Below are 20767 nucleotides of genomic sequence, written 5' to 3'. Positions count from 1 at the left end.
GGAACGGCACAACCAGGTAGCGGGCATAGTCTACACAGGAACATATGTACCAAGCATGGACTGGAGGTCCCAGGGTCAAGATGGGAGACACCTCTAAAGACTTCAGATCCAGACTGACAAGCAGGTAATGGTCAATCAACCAGACATAGTGGTGGTGGATAAACAGCAGAAGACAACTGTGGTGATAGATGTAGCAATTCCAAGTGATGGCAACATCAGGAAAAAGGAGCACGAGAAGCTGGAGAAGTACCAAGGGTTGAGGGAAGAGATAGAGTGTGGGGCGTGAAGACAACAGTGATTGATTGGGACACTGGGAGCAGTAACCCCCAAGCCGGGAGGATGGCTCCAGCAGATACCAGGAACAACATCTGAGATCTCTGTTCAAAAGAGCGCAATCCTAGGAACAGCTAAGATCCTGCGCAGAACCCTCAAGCTCCCAGGTCTCTGGTAGAGGACCCAAGCTTGAAGGAGACAGACACAATACCGACACAATATATACATATATATGTGTGCATATATATATATCAGTTCAAACTTTCTTCATTCCACAGAAAAACTGACATATTTAGACATGAAAAACTGTTTTGCATCCATAAATCTTGAAGAGTGATGGGAGTAACTGCGTTCAAATAAACCATGTTACTGACGGTTTTATTATTTTTAGTAACGAGTAATCTAACGTTTTTCCAGCGTTGCTACGCCGTTGCTGACAATAATATGTTAATGTGTTAAGAATTTTTCTTACTATAATTTACTGCTTTCAGATGGTTTTTCCTTGCAGGAGTTTGTGTCCAGAAAGAAGGAATTGGTGCCAAGTGTGTCACGTGACATGACAGATGTACAGCCACAGATACAGCTACATTCAAATGTAGCAAATAAATGAAATTACAAACATCTGTTGACTTACATCTATGTCCATAGATGTATGTCAATAAATGCAGAAATGCTATCTGACAAATTAAATTCGATAGATGTCTTGTCTCATATCATCACACAGGAACATTTGAATAATTTATATTTACAGTAGATTTACAGTATATTAATGTAGTGTTTCCTGTTTGTAATTTATTCAGTCAGGTTTCCATTTCTTTCATTAATCATATATTCAGTTTTATAATAAAAACTGAATATGCTGAACATGGCTCTTGAAGTCCCAACGGATCAGGTTTCTATTCAAACACGTTTTTTCTAAAGCATCTCAATAGTTATTTTGCCTATAATTACTTACTTTTAAAATGTTATAATTCAGTTACTCATTCAGTTACTTTTTTGAAGAACTAGTAACTATAGCTAATTACTTTTTAAAAGTAAGTTGCACAACACTGATCTTGAAGGGAAACTCACCCCCATCATGACCTGCTTTGACAAATGAACTGTCCTAGTTATTCACATGTATAAATAAGGTTGGCATTGCCCAAGCCAAAAAAAGTTATGTTTGTATCTGAACATCCTCTTGTTTATCTTTAGAATGGTGATCATACTCTCTTTCTATTTATTCTTCTTTCTTTTTGTTTTCATCATTGGATACCTTTTTTTTTAATGTATATTTATTTGAGGTAGTTTTTTGCTGCTGATTTCCAGACTTATTCGGAGAGACTATGTGACACATTTCATTAGGAAAGCATTAAAAGTGAAAAGGGTGCCTTTTTTTTGCAACATTTTATTGCAAATTACTCATATTGCAGGTATTCTTTCTTTTCTGTGTTCAAGATGATTCTTTTCTGAAATCACATTCTGTGAATCGTCATTGTTCTTCATTAACAACAACAAAAAATAAAAATAAAAAATAATAATAATAATGATACTAATAGTACTTTCTTTCACAAAAAAAAAAAAAAAAATGTCTTCCTCTTCCTGTTTCTCACCGTGGTCAACCTGTTAAAACCGGGGTTTCACTCGAAACTGGAAACTATTATTGACCCGCAGCAGAGGAGTGAAGTTCAGAAGCTGTGAGTACAGAAATTTTTTTTTGAGTTTACTTGGGGACTTTACACGGGACTGGTGTGACACTGATCTCTGATAACAGACTGCCATGACTCACCCTGACTGGAAAACAGAACCTGATAGTCTGCCCTGCAATAATGAGGCTTTTATTGTTGAACTTGTCATTTCACCCCTGATGTCTGTAGAAAAGCCGTGAACGCTTCAGTCTCTGAACTAGTTTCCTTCTGACTGAAAATGTGAGCTGAAATCAGCTCAGTGGAGCATTTAGCCTCTCCATATCCTCTGGATTGAGAGTTAATGTTGCGAAGAATAATTAAAATACAGAGTTGAAAATTTGTCAGTTAAAGTTAACATGGCAAACAACATGAAAAAGATGGAGATTGAATTAACTTTAATTTCAGTTGAATTATTTTAAAAACACTATTTTTATTGACTTTATCTAATAGCAGATTGAAAATAGAAGGAAGAATAAAATTAAGACATCAAGATTACATTTCTTAACTGAAGTCAAATTGTGGACAAAGTGCCAAAGAAATACTATAATAAAGTTGAAGCATCAAGCTTAAAAAATTCAGAGGGCAAAAAAGAAAATCTACATGAGGAAAAAAAAAAGTTTCTAGGGCTACTTGAAAAAAACAATGTTAAACTCTGACTTTTTTCTCGGAATTCTGAGTTTTTTTTGTCAGATTTCTGACTTTAAAGTCAGAAGTATGGGTACCTGTAAGGGACCTATTCGGAGGGCTACTGAGGTGTAGGAACAGGTGACCAGCCACATGCAGACGATCGCAGACTGGGCAGTGTTTAGTGGTTGAGGAGTCCCTACGGAAGCAATAAGCACTTTTATTATCCTAAATGAATGAGCTACTGGACAACAATCCCCGAGTCCATCAAGGTTTTTTTCATTTTGTCACGATAAGTTAATGATCTGTTGCTGGGCTGAATGTTACTGTCTGCTTCAGTGGCCGCAACGACCGAGAGAGAGATGACACAGTTCCACCAGTCTACACCTGGTAGTGGTTCTTTAAACTGGGTAGTGGTTCTTTAATCCAGGTCCACACCGTCCGCAGCATCCGCTCTCACACAGCTGTGTTAATGTCAAAGCAACCACAAGACCCCATAACCTCATAAGAGTAGGTTGTGTTGTTGCTGCTCCTTCGCAGTTTATCACCCAACCCCACAAAATCACTCACGAGCTGGTTATGCTGGTCTAGTCTTCATCACTCACACATCTTCAGTTTCACCTTTTGACCTGTGATACCTATACAATGTTTATCATCCAAAAAATGTCATACTTCGATTGTTATTAAACAGTGTTGCACCTGAATGAAGAATCACATTGACAAAGTTGAATGTTGTGATGTCTCTGAGCTCTGAGTGTCTGGTTGTCCACATGAAGGCTTGTTTAAATCTGCGTTAAAAAGTTCCTCAACCACACGATGTCTTAGGAGCACAAAATACAGTGTGCTTACTTCATGCAACATCTTCATGAGCATGACGGCAAAGCGGAGCATCAATTATTTTCCACTCTTTTCCTCCGTCATTCATAATGACAGGCTCCAAATCTCTCCGTCGTCCATCTGAAAATTCAGTCGATGATTAAAAAAATTTGGTTTATGGAACCCGTGTGTCTGGCCACAGACCACAGCCCTCTGTGTGTAAAAACTGTGTCTGTTCTGCACCTGCCTTTAGACGGTTTAAATTTAGACGCAAAAACATTGCGCAACAGTTGCGGGTTTGATGTGTCATATTGCGGGTCCTAAATTATTACATGACACACAGCTGTTTTTTTCCAATCCAATTGAAAACAGTTGTATTAGAGCATCTCTTTTTAAAGCAATCCATGTTCAATAATCCTCCCAGGGGAAGCAATTATTCAGAATCTGTGACATGTGCAAATGATCTCTCTCCCACTTCACAAGTTCTGATGTTTAGTAGCCTTCAGCCCTGAGCAGAGTGTTTTTATTTGATGGATATCTACTCAAATAGTGTTCAAACATCTTCATGATGCGCTCAGTAGCAAGCGCTCTGCCACCCTCCGCTCCACCGACGATGCTCAAGACGCTGCAGGCGCAGACCTCACCCATCAGCGGCATGTCCGTCCGCGGTGCCACCTGCTGCTCAGCCCACAGCATGTCCAATCCTGGGAGTCAGCGGGTAGCCTGTCACTGAGCCGCTGTTGTACGGTCCATCTCGCTGGACAAATACCGGATCATAAACAAACAAACAAACAAACAAGAACTCCCCATCAGAAAAAAAGTAATTCAAAATTATTTGCATCTATGTTTTTCCAAAATTATTTGGCGACCCCAAGAAATCATCTCACACCCCACTTTAGGTCGGGATGCAAGCATGAGAATGGCTGCACTTGATGTGACCTTAGTGCTCAAACACAATTTTTTTTATTTATTTATCTATTTGTTTTTCAATGAGAATTGCTTCTTATACAACTCAGCATCATGGCGTACGGTGGGTGGTCACTGGTACCCAGATCACAAGAGCATGGTTCCTCAGACTCAAACCCAGCAGGCCAAGGAAGAAGAGGGAGGAGATGCATTCAAATTAAATGTATTCATTTCATGAGCGATTCTGTGTATCTTTAATGTGACTGACATGCTGCAAACCTGCCTGTGAGGTTCTGTCAGACATATCACCAGACTGGTCCAGTCCCTGCAGAGAATAGACGTGGTTCCAGCTGGCGCACACGAAATTATCACTGCACCAAGCTGAATCTGTCGACACCTCCCCCAGGTGGGCGACCCCACCCATCTTGGCGCAAGCGGAGCAGACTGGTCAGTAAAAATACCACTGCATGGCATATGCCACCTTGCACCATGCACTGCACTGTCAAAATAGGGCCTTTTGTCTTCATTGTGTTACTGTGATTATGCCATGTACAATCAAGAAAAAGACAGGTAGACACCTGGGTCCTGGGACATTAACACAGCTGTGTGAGAGTGGATGCTGCAGGGTGTGGACCCAGTGAAACTCGGTCGTTGCTGCCATTAAAGCAGACCACAACAGCATTCGGCACAGCGGCAGATCAATAACTTATCATGACAAATTGAAAAAATGTTGATGGACCCAGGGAATATTGTCTGGTAGCTCATTAATTTAAGTTAATAAAGATACTACAAGCTAACGAGCACCCGCAGTTAGCATCCTTCGTGTCTGTAGCAATTTGACATTTTCACAAACTCCAAGCACAAAACACCAATCATTCTCACTCACTTTCTGCTCTTCTATTGACGATATTGCTTCTTTGGGAACTCTTCAAGCATGCCAAAACTCCCAGTCCAGTTCAGTGTCCATTCTGGGATCATTGGTCCGCATGTGGCTGCCCACCTGTTACTACACCTTGATAGCCCTCTGAAAAGATCCCCTAAAATTTTGTGAAAAAAGTCAAAATTTAAGATTTTATTTTGTGATCAAGTGTTTAATTTATTGTAAAGGACAGGTGAGCATGTTTGAACAAAAATTCAGCAGAATAAGTGACTGCTAACATTCTGTAAATCAGTATGTCTCACACACAAGAGTAATATGCCTTGAAATAACAGTAAGAATGATAAGCAAATTAATATGACCTATATGCATGGCAGATCATACAAACAAAACAGGCCCCAAGAAAGAAAAAGGACAGAAAAAAGAAACCCTTAACCCCTGATCCTTTGGTTCCAGAGCTCCATATTTCACTAGCTCTTGTAGCTGTAGTCCTCGGAGGAGAGTCAGGACTGAGGACCAAGCCTCTACTGCTCATTCCTTTGCTCTGTGGACGCTAGCTGTTGACGACAAGTACAAAATGTCCAGATATGTTAATGCCCATGCTCAGTATATACCATGCATTCCACTTAAATTCAGGTTGAAGCCAGGTCAGAAGACATCTGTAAAAGCCCAGTCGTAGAGTATATAATTTGGGAGAGACATGCTGCCGGCATGCCTTTCTCGCTGCATTGTAGTGAGTTTGATGGAAGGTCATTAGTCCGGCAAAGGAATTTTGTAACTGCTGATTGCAATTTGGTCCAATACTGCGGGGAAGGGGGAAGCTCGAGATATCTATCCCCAAAATGAAAGGGAGAATTGTACATCACCTAGCTTAAAGGCAACAAATTAAGAAACATTAGCAGTCATAGAAAATAGAATGCAAAATTTCACCTGACAGACTTGAATAAATGCAGGTTGTCCTTATTCTTTGCAGGTTGACGTAAACAAGGCAGACGGCTGACCTGAAGGCTACAGATATGGACAGGGAAAATATCATGAAGGAAGTTAAACACAGGCTGAAAAGTCACCTGCGATACAAGTTCACATGGATAAACGAAGGGACGTCTGATGGCCACTCTCGACTTGACCACGTCTACACCAGGCTCTACATCACTGATCAGGCCTCGGGGTTTGACTTCAGATCACATGAGATACTCGACCACTTCAAAGTCTCAGGTCAGACAGGGCAGCTTACAGGTGTTTATGAGCGGATCGACTGCCTGAACATTTTTAAAGCAGGAAGAAAGAGTTTCCAGCTCCCTGTGAGAGACAGACCCATCCGCACAGTGATGACCAAAGGCATTGCTGGCATTGGGAAGACATTCGCTGTTCAGTTCTTTGCTCTGAACTGGGCAGAAGGAAAATCTAACCAGGACATCGATCTGATATTTATGCTTCCCTTCAGAGAGCTGAACATGCTTAAACAGGGGGAGTACAGTCTGATGCAGCTTCTCCTGCACTTCTACCCTCAACTGAGCCCACTGGAAAATACCTCATATCTCACCAGCATGAACATCCTGATCATCTTGGACGGTCTGGATGAGAATACATTCCCCCTGGACTTTGATGGAGGTGGAAGAGTGAGTGACATCGATCAAAAATCCACAGTCGACGTGCTGCTGTCTAGTCTCATCACGGGAAATCTTCTGCCCAACGTGCGACTCTGGATTACCTCCCGGCCGACGGCGGTCGGCCAGGTTCCTGTTCATTACGTCGACCAGATGACAGAAGTCCAAGGCTTTACTGACCACGACAAAGACATTTACTTTCAAAAGAGATTCAGCGACTCTACAGAAGTTCTGTCTTATCTCAAAGGTATGGTCAGCTTCTACTTCATGGGACACATCCCCATCTTTTGTTGGATCCTTGCTGAAGTGGTGAAGAACGGAGACGAGACGAGCCAAACCATCAGAACAATGACGGAGCTCTACATTCACTATTTACTCATTCAAACACAGAGATCCCAGCAGAAGTACGGAGAGACGGACTCAAAGAACGAGGCCAAAGAAGGTCTAGCAAGGTCACAGAATGCCAATATGCTTTTAAACCTGTCCAGGTTGGCCTTCGAACAGCTACAGAAAGGAAATATCCTTTTCTATGAGAAAGACCTCCAGGAGTGTGGCATCGACGCCGATGAAGCTTCTGTGTTTTGTGGGTTTTGCTCAGAAATCCTGAAGCAGGAACGCGGCCTGTACCAACAGAAGATGTTCAGCTTTGTGCATTTAAGCTTCCAGGAGTTTCTGGCAGCTCTTCACGTGATTCACTGCCGTGCCACCGATCGCAGCACCCTGACGTCTTTCCTCGGTGAAGACGTTGCAGACCTGAGCTGGCTAGAGCTGCAGAAGAAGGTGGTGGATAAAGCCCTTCAGAACGAGAAGGGTCAGTTAGACCTTTTTCTCTGCTTCTTCCTTGGATTGTCACTGGAGTCCAATCAGACAATGCTGCAGGCGTTACTACCAGAGACAGAGAGCAGTACAGACACCTCAGAGGACATGAAGATGTACCTGAGAAGCTTCCACACAGGAAACATCCCAGCAGAGAGGTGCATGAACCTGCTTCTTTGCAAGTTTGAGCTGAAAGAGGAGCGATTTCAGGAAGAAGTCCCCAAGTACCTGCACGCAGGAGCAACATTATCCACCGTCGACTGCGCTGTGCTGTCCACCATGCTGCAGTTATCTGGAGAGGTGATCGAAGAACTAAACCTGACCAACTGTTTTATACCATCTGCGGGGGTCCCGAAACTTCTCCTGAATGTAAAGAGCAGCAAGAAGGCTTTGTAAGTATAATATGTTTTTAACAGGACTGTGTGTGTGTGTGTGTGTGTGTGTGTGTGTGTGTGTTTGCTCAGTTGGTCATCGCCAACCGCCACTGGAATGTTTTCCTGCACAGTGTGAAGCAGCGACGATGTGGATCAGTAATGATGCATCACAAGACAGTTAAAAATGTCAACTAGTGTGAAAAACTGAGTCAGCGGGTTTCACATTGGAAATTTTGGCTTTCCGAGGTCAAAAACTGAAAATGGTGAGAAAATTTCAGACAAGACCAAAACAGTTTGCTTTTTGTTGAGACAAATTTTTGAAGTATTCTTTTACAAAGTAGAATTTGGCACTCAGAGAGTGCAGACCTCCGCCACAGCTCAAATCAGTCTCCAACAACAATAAGAACACCATATATACTAAAAAACATTTTATTTCTCCCCAACACAAACAATGTATGGGAAAAAGCTGTTTGTTGCATGTTCATATCTCAATGTGTTGCCTCACAGTGACTGACACTCCAGAATCCCCCTATTTTTATCTGTTCTGGATCCTGGTATCGGGAATACGTCCGTGATCTGGATCAGCAGCTGATATCTCTTAGAGTCATTGAAGAACTTATAATTTTTTGCTAAGCCCCCTTGTCATTTATTATTGAGTTATGCCCAACTATGTCAAAGACTGCCCTATCTCTCAATGATAAAGTATCCTTTAAAAAATTCCTGGATCCAGACAGTGATCCAGATCATCACCAAAATTTAATGGACTCTAAGTTAGGCCAAGATCCACCTTTCCACAAAGTTTCATTGCAATCCGTCCTTAACTTTATCCGTAATGTTGCTAACAAACCAACCAACAAACCAACCAACAAATCAACAAACCGACGTGATTACATAACCTCCTTGGCGGAGGTAATTAAACATGCCTTAGTTCATGCCCAACAGTCAGTTACTTTACCTTCCTCAAGAACAAAAAGAAGATTAATTTGATATAGTATTGACTGAGTTGAGAAAATACAATATTAGATCCATCATAAAAAGATTACTGTCGCTGATTTTGTACCTTGTACCTTCTGTTGCAGCTCAACTTAATCATTGAACAGGCCCACATAATGAATAACTACAAAGAATTTTTTTAAATAGATTATTTTTAGTTGCTGTAGCAAAGTCACTTCACTGCTTTTCGAAGCTGTAGTCAGTAGGTGTACTTAAGCCTTAATTAGTAGTAACGTGCACCACACTAATTAAAACCTAATCCACATTTTGTTTTTCACCGAATACATGTGAAACACGTTCATCCACAAAGGATTTGGATTATTTATAATTTGAGTAATATGCACGTTATGATATCACAGCAGCTAATTTGATATAATCCTAAAGCAGCCATAGAAATGCTGTGGTTTCTTGTTTTCTATCTTATTTCACTCTTTCGTTCTTATTTCAGTCCACTGAAACTGCTTTTTTGAGAGTTTCCAGTGACTTTATAATGGCTTCAGACTGGTCGATACACCGTCCTGTTTTAACTGGATCTGAGATGGGGGTTTCAGGGTCTGTCCTCCAGTGGTTCTTCTCATATATAAAAGAAAGAACCTTCAATATGGTGATAAATAATGTAATATCTGATGTATCAAATGTGACTTGTGGAGTTGCTCAAGGTTCTGTTTTAGGCCCTGTTCTGTTTTTTACTGTACTTGATGCTTCTTGTTCATGGTTTTAAAAATGTGTCTTATCATTTTTATGCTGATGACATACAGCTGTATTGTTTTTTTAATGCTTCGGAGTTTCACATTTTACCTGTGTTCTTGGTATGTGAAACCTTGATCATTGTACCTGACAATAAGATCATCCAGATTAGAAGCCATCTTGGTGCTCTGGGTTCCTCTGTCAAACTCAGCCTCAGAAGTCTTGGGATCATGTTTGATCAAGACAGGTCTTTAGAAGCTTATTCTTGTTAGCTGACTAAAAACTTAGGAATATTTCTAAGGTCAGACAGATATTGTCAAAGTCTGACCTGGGATTGATCATTCATACTTTTATTCCGTCCCCTATGGACTATTGTAATTGTATTGTTATTTGTTTTAACATGACTAATGAATAAACTTTACTTACTTACCTACTTATTTCCCAGACTGAAGGATAGATACTTGTATTTTGGCGACCTGGCCTTCATCTCCACCCTTCAGTCAGCAGACTCACACCTACGAGACCTCAGCGTGGAGTATTTTTCTGATAGCGGAATGGATCACCATCACAAGCTCTTTGCTGTTCTGCGTAGTCCAGACTGTAAACTCGAGAAACTGAGGTGTGTGTCATGAATTCTTACTGCTCAATTTGAATAATAATTAGTTTTAGATACAGTACACTGATGGATGTGGAGATAGTTCACACGTCTCATATAATTTCCTGACAACTTATTTTGTTACCTATTGTTTTTGTATTTTTTAACAGATTGACTGGGTTGTCCCTGAATTTTCAGTCTTGCCATGCGCTGTTCTCAATCCTCCAGTCCAAACAATCCCCTCTCAGAGTACTGGACCTGAATAACTGCAGATACATCTATCATACAGCACACACTGAGTGCAACCTTTATCAAGAGCCCAAGACAATGGAAAGCTGTGAGGACATCGATGACGAGTTAACCCTGCTCACTCTGATTCCTGCTGCCTTGATCGGTCCAGTCTGTAAACTGGAGGAATTCAGGTATTTGAAGACAAGATCACTTTCACTTGTGACCATTATTGAAAACTGATTCTCGCACTCACTCAGATTTTAAACAGGCTGACCAGCAGCAGGTTAAAATGACACTTACTGAGAATCACTGAGAGTAAAGAGTCGTCTCTGTCTACTTGTGTGAGATGGTGTTGTTCTGCAGCATTCAAACAGTGGGATGGTGTAGTGGGAATTTTCCAACAGTATGAGATGATGCTACTGGATTTCTTAGAGTTTCTGCTCTGCTGTCCGATGAAAACATGGGTTCAGCTCTGTGTCATGGTTGCAGGATGCCCGGCTGCTGCCTGAGAAGTAGATGCTGTCAGGTGTTTGCCTCGGCTCTCTGCTCCGACTCCCAGCTGAAGGAGCTCGACCTGAGTCGAAACCCGCTGCAGGATTTAGGAGCTCAGCTGCTCTCTGCTGGACTTGGAAGTTCAAAATGTAAACTGCAGATCCTCAGGTACACACATGCATGTATACACACACACACGCACACACACACACACACACGCAACATAGTCTCAACCCATAAATAGATTTATAGATGCCATTGATACCATTCCACGAGACTACTGAACAGCAAGTAATGTCAGAATACACAGAACATGACAATTACGAGAACTACAAGAACTACTACTGAGCTACAGAAACGACCTCAACTGCAGGGAACTTAGGGGCAACAAGGGCGAACTACAGATCTATGTGGAAACTGCCAAAGAAGTACAAGGGAACTAAAAGACAATCAATATGCAACTACAGACTACCTACTAGCTAAAGGGGACTGTACGGGAACTGAAGGAACTACAGGGGAATCACAGTAACTACGGGGGCTTCGGGGGAACTTCAGAGCTGCTGGAAAACCCCTGATAAGTCCTGTTTACTCTGCAGGTTGTCAAATTGTGGGATCACAGAGGAGGGCTGCACCTCTCTGGCGTCAGCTCTGAAATCCAACCCTTCACATCTGAGAGAACTGGACCTGAGCTACAACTACCCAGGAGACCTGGGGGTGAGGCTGCTCTCCGAGAGGTTGCAGAATCCCGAATGTAGCCTGGAGAGACTCAAGTAGGTGTACTGAGCAGCACTGTCACACTAAAGCAGGGGTGGGGAACCCTGGTCCTGGAGGGCCGCAAACCTGCATGTTTTCCATGTCTCCCTGCTTCAACACAGCTGATTGCAATGAGGCTTGTTATCTGGCTTTCTGCTGGACTTGACCATGAATCTTGATTCGATTCAGGTGTGTTGAAGCAGGGAGACATGGAAAACATGCAGGTTTGCGGCCCTCCAGGACCAGGGTTCCCCACCCCTGCACTAAAGGTTTATTTCTAATTACTAGAGTTGTATGGGCTCCTAACTTCCTGCTCCAGTGGAGAGAAGGAACGCTAGTTGTCATGGTGAATCCATGATTTTATGATCGATTGCGAGGATCTCTTTAAGGAATCATGTGCACGTGTTAATCCTGGCTAGGTTTCATCTGGCTTGATGAATCCATGTGCTCTCATCCTGGCTTGGTCTTTTGTGCTGCCGAATCCTACTTTTGTGCAACAAGCCCCAGTTGATGGCTGGAAGTTCAAAACTACAGACAAAAACACAACCTCAACTTCAGCACCTCAACTTGTCTGCCATATTGGACTGAGCAACTCTGACTGGATGGAAAATAACTTCAGTGGTTAATGGCCAGCATGTTTCATTCAGAGCTTAAAAAAACAGTTTGAGGTGAAATTCAATTAAAAAGTTTTAATAAAAGTTTAAATACCATAGCACAGCAGTAAAACACAGTAAAAACGAATGTTTGTGCAGTTGCAAGTTGCCTTGTGCAATATGGAATCTTAAAAATCTATTAATCGAGATACTTGTGAACGATAAAACTAACATTTAAGGTGAATGAGTCACTTCTGTCTTTTATCGGACATGTTGGTGAGAGTGGGTGTTCCAGCAGTGTTTGTCTTCACTGTCATGGTTGGATGCTCAGAGTTAAGAGGGGCTACCTGGTGTTTCTTAAAAGCAGTATGAGGAAGTTCCAAGAAAAGGCTTGAGAAAGAGTTAACTACGTGAAAAACTACTTAAAACCCTGGACAGAGGCGGAGCGTGGGTCTCAGTACAGAGGGGGCGGAGAATTCTCGACGGGCCCTTATGATAGTAATTTTACCATTCAAACAATCCCTCATCCTACCGTCAAACAACACACTAATGCTCACTTTTATTGAGACAAGCAAAACTATATGCCTCAGAAAGCAGAATAAAGTCACAAACCAGTTCACAAAGTTGTCTGAAAAACAAATATACATAGGCACGAGCACACACACACACACACACACACACACACACAGTCTCGTATTTCTATCCTCGTGGGGACCGTCCATTGACTCCCATTCATGTCTAGCCCCTAACCCTGACCCTTACCCTAACCCTAACCCACACCACAACAAAGCCTAACCCTAAAGAAATGTTTTTGCACTTTTACTTTTTTCAGTAACAACAACATGGTCAAGAAAACACTGTTTCTCCTACTTAGGACCGGAAAAAGGTCCCCACAAGGCACGTCGTTCCACGTTTTGCTATCCTTGTGGGGACATTTGGCCCCGACAAGGATAGAAATACGAGAACACACACACACACACACACACACACACACACACACACACACACACACACACACACACACACACAGACAAATGCAGCCTGACAGGTGTCAATCTCAGAGCAGTCGCTGTCCATGGTGCTGAAAACTCCCAAAAAACTCACTGGCTAAATCTGTACCATCTTTGATACAGCTTAAATATAAAATGAACAATGAACACAGCTGGTCTAAAATTACACAATCTATTCAGATAGATATAGACACAGTTATCTATATATTTTGGAATTCACGTATATTAGAAAAAAAATAGACTTGGCGATCTCTTATAGTTGAGAGCAACACAAGGCACATTCAAATAGGCAGGTGTTTAAGACCACAGCATTCTGATAAAGATAATATTTTTGAAGGTTTTACTGACTCACCAATGGCTCTGATGTTAGGTTTTGGGTAGTACTGCTAGCGGCTAGCATAGTGTTTACCATACTATTTAACTTCCCTACAAAGAGTTCGGATCAAGTGCAAAAGAAAAAAACTTGTTAATGCACAGCCAATCAGCGCTGGCTCACAGCTCTGATGCATTCATGGACAGTCGTAATATAAGAACTGGCAAATTGGAGCCCACAATCATATGCGTATACCTTCTCGCACACACTGCACATTTTATTATATTATAATAATTTATTTACGAGTAAATGTGAACACATCACATGAAACGGGGCCCTATGCCCTTGTGGGCCCTGGGGCGACCGCCCCCTTGCCCCCACTCTGGCTCCGCTATAGACCCTGGATATCTGTTTTTGTTGTGTCCTGTCTATCAGACAGCAGTCAGAGTCTACTGCTCCTCACTCTGTTCTCCTCTTCCTCAGTGTGGACCACAATGAAGAGCACTGGGTGAACCCGCAGCTTCTCACTCAGTGTAAGTACCACTGCATATTGAAGTACCACTGCCATGTCATTGAAAATATGTGCTCATTTTGATTTTGGTAGCAGCAGAACTTCTCGTAAAAGTTGGGACAGGGATATGTTTGTCTTTGTGTAGAACTTAACAGTTGTCGACTGTTCAAGGTTTGACGAAAGAAGGTCATCCTGGTATAGTCTGATGCACAATCCGAGCTGAATTATATGGAATTCAGACTTCCTGCAGGATTCCGTCAGAATGTTTCTGCAGGTTCAGAAGCAGTGATGCTATCCTGGCTTCAGAAGCTGTTCTCACTGAGAATTCATTGGGTTTTTTTTTTTTGCCAGTCACCTGTGATCTGTCATTGGACCCGAACACGTTGCACGAATCCCTCATCCTGTCCGACTGCGGCAGGACGGTGAGCCGTAGCAAGGAGAAGCAGCCGTACCCTGATCACCCGGACAGGTTCAGCACATACCCTCAGCTGCTGTGCAGGGAGACTCTGACCGGGCGCTGCTACTGGGAGGTGGAGTGGAGCATGTTCGCGATCGTCGGTGTGGCCTACAAAAGTTTACCAAGGAAGGGACCGTTGGACTCCAATATTGAACATAGCGATAAGTCCTGGTGTCACATCAGGACCTCCGCAGAAGGTTCCTACTTTAGACACAACTACAAGGAAACATTCATACCAGCTTCTCCTGGAGCCATCAAAGTGTTCAGGTCCAGAGTCAGGAGACTGGGACTGTTTCTGGACTGGCCAGCCGGCACGCTGTCTGTCTATCATCTGTCAGGAGAAACCAAAACTCTCATTCATACCTTCCACACCACCTTCACGGAGCCCCTATTCCCAGCATTCATTGTGTACGCTGGGACCTTGGCTCTGTCCAGTGTGGGGACGCCGAACATGCACAAGGTAAGTGTTCAGTTGTATCAAACATAACATCAAAATACAAACACAGCTGAGAGAAAACATAGTGTCGGTGCATGGGAATGAGATTCAAAGCATGAAAATAGAGAAAAGCACAAAAAACACAACAATAGGGAAAAGGTGTGTTAGTCTGGCTTTTTTGTATTGCTCTTCTATTTGTGATCTTACAGTCATTTGGCTCAGTGTTAATTTAATATCCTGCTATAGAAGTATTATATTTAGGAATTCTGATCTGTTTTCTTATATGGACAGCTTACTGCAATTATTTTCTGATTTTTTTTTTTTTTTAGAGTCTCATTTAGTAGTTTTGAGCATGCATTAATCTCTACACAAAGACATTTCTGCAGCCTTGTGTGTAGGGGAGAGGAAGAATGTGGGTTTAGACACATACTGTATTTGCACATTGATATGTGGCTGATGCTTCTTTGTGTCTTTTTGCATGTATTCACCTTGTATTGCAGTGTTTTCTCACTGTTTCTCACACATTAATTAGTACATGTGGCTACTTCCATGACATTTTTTTCTTTAATTAAATACTGCATTGGGCCTCAGGTTTCCATGACAACTGGATGGGGACCATCAAGGTCATTAAGGCCTCCTTGACAGACACTAAAAATTCATTCAGCCGTAAATGAGAGGAGTGTCTCCTTCTGTCCATGTTTCCTTCCTGATATAATTGCACAAAGTCACTCAATGAATTTGGGCCTCTTTTGATTCCAGGTTCACACAAGTTTCACTCCGGAGGTGAAAAGAGAGAGGATAGGATTGTCCTACAGGTAAGGTACAGGTAATCTGTATCTGGATAACAAAAAATGACATTTGTGACTTTCCAACTAGTTAATTCGAGAAATCACTGTAATCTTAGATTCCCCAATTTAGATAGTCTGTCATCATGGCTTAAAGTCCAAGAAATATACCAAAATATGTTATTAAGATAGCATGAGCAGCAGCAGATTTGGCAGATGGTTAGTGGTGTTCATACCCTCAATGTGGGAAATCTAGGTCCACGTTTTCATTCCTTGTGTGAATTGAAAGTATTATTTTGAAATTTTCTTTCTGAGAACGATCTCTACACTGTCCCGTTTCCCTCCTGGGTTCAGCTTCAGGTTCCCCGGTCCCGGCCTGTTCCACTGCTCGCTGACTGATCTGGTCTTCAGTGTGACTCATGAGAGCGAAGCCACCTACGAGATGAGGATCTGGGATGAGATGCAGCTTCAGTTGGCTCAGAAGGTTCCAGGAGGAGCTCTGTTCAGCATCACGTGTCCAGAGGAGTCCATCAGACAGCTGCACCTCCCCCACTGCGAGCCTGAACCCGGTGAGAGCAGTGACAACCTTCAGACCTTCAGAACCATTTATAACGGAATGGAATCCTCCATAAGCTTTTGAATAATTCAGAACCCTTTAGAACTGTTTAAAACCCTCAGAAACCTTCAGAAACTTTTCAGAACAACTCTTGGTACTCCTTCATGAACCTCCAGAACCCCTCAGAGCCCTTCAGGTCGTAACATGTGAGGTGACGTTGGTCTTCTGTCCTCCCAGCGCTGCTCTCTGACTGCCTCTCTGTGGCTCACATCACTGATGAAGGCATGAGCTTCATCCAGTCTCTGGAGGTGACTGAAACCCACGTGGTGGTGGATGTACCACACCTTTCAGCCCTTGGCATCGTCTGGGACCCTGTCTTTGCGGATTTCATGACGAAACCGATTCGCAGTCAAGTCTTGCTGTTCCTCAAACCGATGCACAGACAGGGTTTCATCCTGTGGGTGATCCTGCTGCCCAGCAACGTGCCGCTGAACGAGGTAAAAACCAGTCAGACAGAAGAGCTCAGCATGTAGAAATACAGACACATTCAACACGAGAACCTCAGGGAGAATATATTAGCTACTGTTACATGCTCCAAAGGTTTTCTGCACCGGTTCCACCTGTTCATCCCACAGAATCTCATCCTCACTGCATCCAGTGTGAGTGATCGTCCAGAAAGTGCAGTCATTTTTAAGTTGCGATGACTAAGAAGTGCTTAAAGCGTTGCTGGGTAGCGTCAACACTGCTGATATATTAGAGAAATTTTAGTTACATCATTATTCTCAGTCTTTTTTAAAGTAGCTCACCATCTGATGAACTGAGATCAGGCTCACGTTCAAAACAGTGGACGAGGAGTAATACCATCCTAATAAATCAAGGTTTTATGTAGTTGTGAAGAAAGCAAGAAACTTTTATTTACACAAGGCAAAAAGTTAACATGACTAGCTGTTTCCTGTGCTTGAAGGTGAAAGCTCAGCTGGTGGACTGTGAGCACCTCCAGGCTCCATCTTTCTGTCTGCTGCACACAGGCCAGTATTACAGCCTGTGCAGCGAGCCGCAGGACTTCAACATACAGCCCGCAGTGAGTACCAGCATCTCTCTGCTCAGCCAGCGGTGACTTTTCAACTCACAGTTTTGCTTGCCTTTGTTACAGTGCACCGAATTCTTTGGAAACTACGGGCCAAACTACCACCCGACGTTTGAAATGGCCATGTTGTCGAAGGCAGACAAAGTGACCCTGATGCTGCGAGATGCAGAAAAAACCCAAGTGTGGGAGCACCAGCTCCACCTGCCTGGTGAGCACAGCGAGCGTGTGCACAGTTCACATTCTGTCCTCCGAGGACAACAGGCTTCATGATGTCCACTGTGAACACATCCGAGTGAAAAAAAGCACGGCAAACAGGGAGCTCTTTAACACAAAACCTGCTTGTTTGTAGCTGGTTTCGGTATCACAACGATCCATAATCCACTATTACACAGATAACAACTGAAACCTGATTGCTGCTTTGGTACACTTTTCAGTTTCTGTTTCTTTTTGAATCATTTTAAAACTGAAAGTGTAAAATACATATTATACCAGTTGCGACATGAAGTATTGTCCAAGTTATTAAAAAGTGGTGGCGGATGACGTTTCTGATGAAGAGAATCTAGTCCATACATGTCAAAAGGTGTGTTGTAACAGTCTCGCTAGAAACAAACTCAAGGCATAATGAACTCAGTTGAACTCTCCCATTTCTAATTCCCCTCTCAGCCATGCCAGAGCCGACCACGGCGAGCCGAAACCAGCCACGGCTGGCGAGCGACATCCCGGCCCGGGAGAAGCTGTTTAGGGTCCGCTCCAGCTTCGTGGAGCAGGTGTCGGACCCGGTCCTGAACAAGCTGCTGGACGAGCTGCTGCACTGCGGCGTGCTGACCGACAGTGAGAACGAGGTGCTCAGAGCCAAACTCCGGCCGGACAAGGCGCGGGAACTCATTGACACGGCGCGCAAGAAAGGAGCCGACGCCAGCACCAAGTTGATCGCAGTCCTTGCCGCCGCCGACCCGTATTGCTGCCGAGAGCTGGGCCTGTGTTGAGAGCCGTCAGGAGCAGGACGACAGGATCAACAACGAGCTGGTTTTCAGTCACACTGTAGAACCTGAACAGTTCCTCTCTGACCATCTGTGGACGCTGATTGTTGTAAATCCTTCAAGTTTTTCTTTTAACTCACAGTTTGATTTGGATTTGGGAAATCTGGGTATTTTTTCCTGGAAAAACTGTAGCTCATGAGAAGTTTCTCAAATTCCTTAAAGTTCCCTGACTTTGAATCATTCTGAACAAGCTGTGCTTGAGTGAACCTTTATGAACGATGTTGAAAGACCATCTGGAGGTCTGCATGGAGTTGAACTTCAGTTCAAATGATCTAAAGGATATTTTCGTTTACCATTTCTGACAATTTTCGTCATAATTTAATACTTTACTTTTTATTACTGTTATGTTTTTAATAACGTGTAACAGATGGGATCATGTGTTACTAATTGACATGTTTTCAGTGTTTGTGGAACTTTTCCATTGCAGCCGTCTTGGTTGACACACCTTGACAGTATCTCATGGAGTTTTTAGTGGTCCCTGTTTTGTAAAAAAAAAAAAAAAAAGGTCTCTGTAGGCTGTGTTTAAACAGTATCACATTTGTCAGCACTCCTGAAAAAGTCTCTTGAACCTGTACATTAAACAATATAATCCAACCTTAACTAATGATTTTCTGAAATTTTAACATCACACGTTCCGACTGTCATGGTGAAAGTGTGGCTATGTTGTTTTTTCATTATATATCCTGATTTTTATTTAAATACTGTAAAGAATGTTGTCTTGTTTCTTTTTTTATATGAGAACTGCATTATAAATAAAGTTTGACTGATTTGATTTCCACTGCTCTGAACACCACAAACACATATGACAGAATTGGCCCATCTTGCAAATTGCATTTTTTGTTGACAAACATAGGAAAAGAATATTCTTCAGTCTTAATGGTTCAGTAATACTACTTTCAATGGACTTCCATGCTGTTTCTTTTTTTTTAATTATTCAACCAGTAAGATAGATCTCTCAATGATAAAGTTTGAAGTTGGGACATGCACATCCACTACCAGTCCTTTTCATTTTCAACACTGACCATATAATTACAGGACAGCTCCCTGTCTGCCAATCACCTATCAGGGAAGGGAGTTTAATCATAGAACAGACTAGATTAATTCAAGGCAATATCTTCTATTTGACAATAGCTATTCGGGTTGGGTCCAAAGCCGGTAGGTGTGTCCACCTACTAATATCTTCAATTTTTTTTTTTTTTTTTGAACAGAAATGTTAGTGTTACATTGGGACAGATCTGAATGCCCCAGTAAATAGTTTCTGTAATGGTTATAACCTCTGAAGGAAGGGATACAGCTTCTTCACTAACATGAAAGTTGATTTGGAATAGCTAACTTTATATCACATGAGATAACCATAATGTTTATGCTTCTCCAAGACAATAGATTGAGATTGGTGAACATTAGCCGTACAAATCAATGTGTCATCAGCGTAAAGTGATACAGGATGTGAGGATGTATCAATAGTGATTGGCAGTATGGCTGGACAGTCTGTGATTAGTTGTGCCAGTGGCTCAATAGACAAATTGAATCCCAAAGGTGATAATGGATCGTCCTGTCCACTCCCTCTTTCAGTTTGAAATAGTTCAGAAATACAACCTCTAACGCACGCCCTCGCTGATGGGTTTGAATATAGTTGGGTCATGTTGTTTAATTTTTCCTCAAATTTAGATTCTTTGATTACTCTCCACAAATATGTCCATTCTCGGCAAACAAACACCTTGTCAGCACCTAAAGATTACCCGCAGGCTGGAAGCATCTTGGGTGATGAGCTGAGTATGTGTAGCAGGCATTGAATATTATCCAAAGAGAAGTGGCCTTTCGAAAAACCTGTTTGTTCAGGGTTAATTATGCTTCCTATTACTTGTTCCATCCTGAAAGCTAAAACTTTAGAGGATATTTTTAAAATTAGCATTAAGCAATGAAATTGGACGATTATTTGCACATTCAAGGTGGTCTTTTCCAGATTATGGTATTACTGGTATTACGGTGGTTTTGAGGCCTTGATGAAATGAACCAGTATTAGCTGCATAATTCATTGCTTCAAGCCAAATTGGCACAAAACGGTTCTCTAGTTACAGATATAATTCAACCGGGATCCCATCGATTCCTGGTGTACGGCCTTTCTTTGAGCTTTTAACTGCTTTTGAAAGTTCCACCAGTGTCATGGGCCAATCTAGATTTTCAGTCTCTTCTGGTGGTAAAGTTGGGAGACTCAGGTCTCCCAAAAATTAATCCAAGTCATTCTCCAAAGCAGTCCCATCAAATGCT

The 20767-nt window shown here is 42.3% G+C and overlaps 1 protein-coding gene across 1 annotated transcript; it reads left to right on the top strand.

Annotated features, from left to right (window-relative positions):
* The first annotated feature begins 6179 nt into the window (after positions 1-6179).
* On the top strand, positions 6180-19271 carry LOC115389829 (NACHT, LRR and PYD domains-containing protein 12-like). Its single transcript, XM_030093399.1, has 13 exons — positions 6180-7978; positions 10086-10259; positions 10406-10657; positions 10956-11126; positions 11555-11728; positions 14111-14160; positions 14490-15055; positions 15791-15846; positions 16171-16385; positions 16610-16869; positions 17337-17453; positions 17526-17667; positions 18123-19271. The coding sequence occupies exons 1-13, from the start codon at positions 6180-6182 to the stop codon at positions 18443-18445; spliced, it is 4299 nt and encodes a 1432-aa protein (XP_029949259.1). The 3' UTR covers positions 18446-19271.
* The last annotated feature ends 1496 nt before the right edge of the window (positions 19272-20767 follow it).

The sequence above is a fragment of the Salarias fasciatus genome, chromosome 6 (genome assembly GCF_902148845.1).
Source record: "Salarias fasciatus chromosome 6, fSalaFa1.1, whole genome shotgun sequence".
NCBI classification, from domain to species: domain Eukaryota; kingdom Metazoa; phylum Chordata; class Actinopteri; order Blenniiformes; family Blenniidae; genus Salarias; species Salarias fasciatus.
Note: the sequence above shows the minus strand (reverse complement) of the source record. Positions and strands in the feature narration are given on the sequence as shown.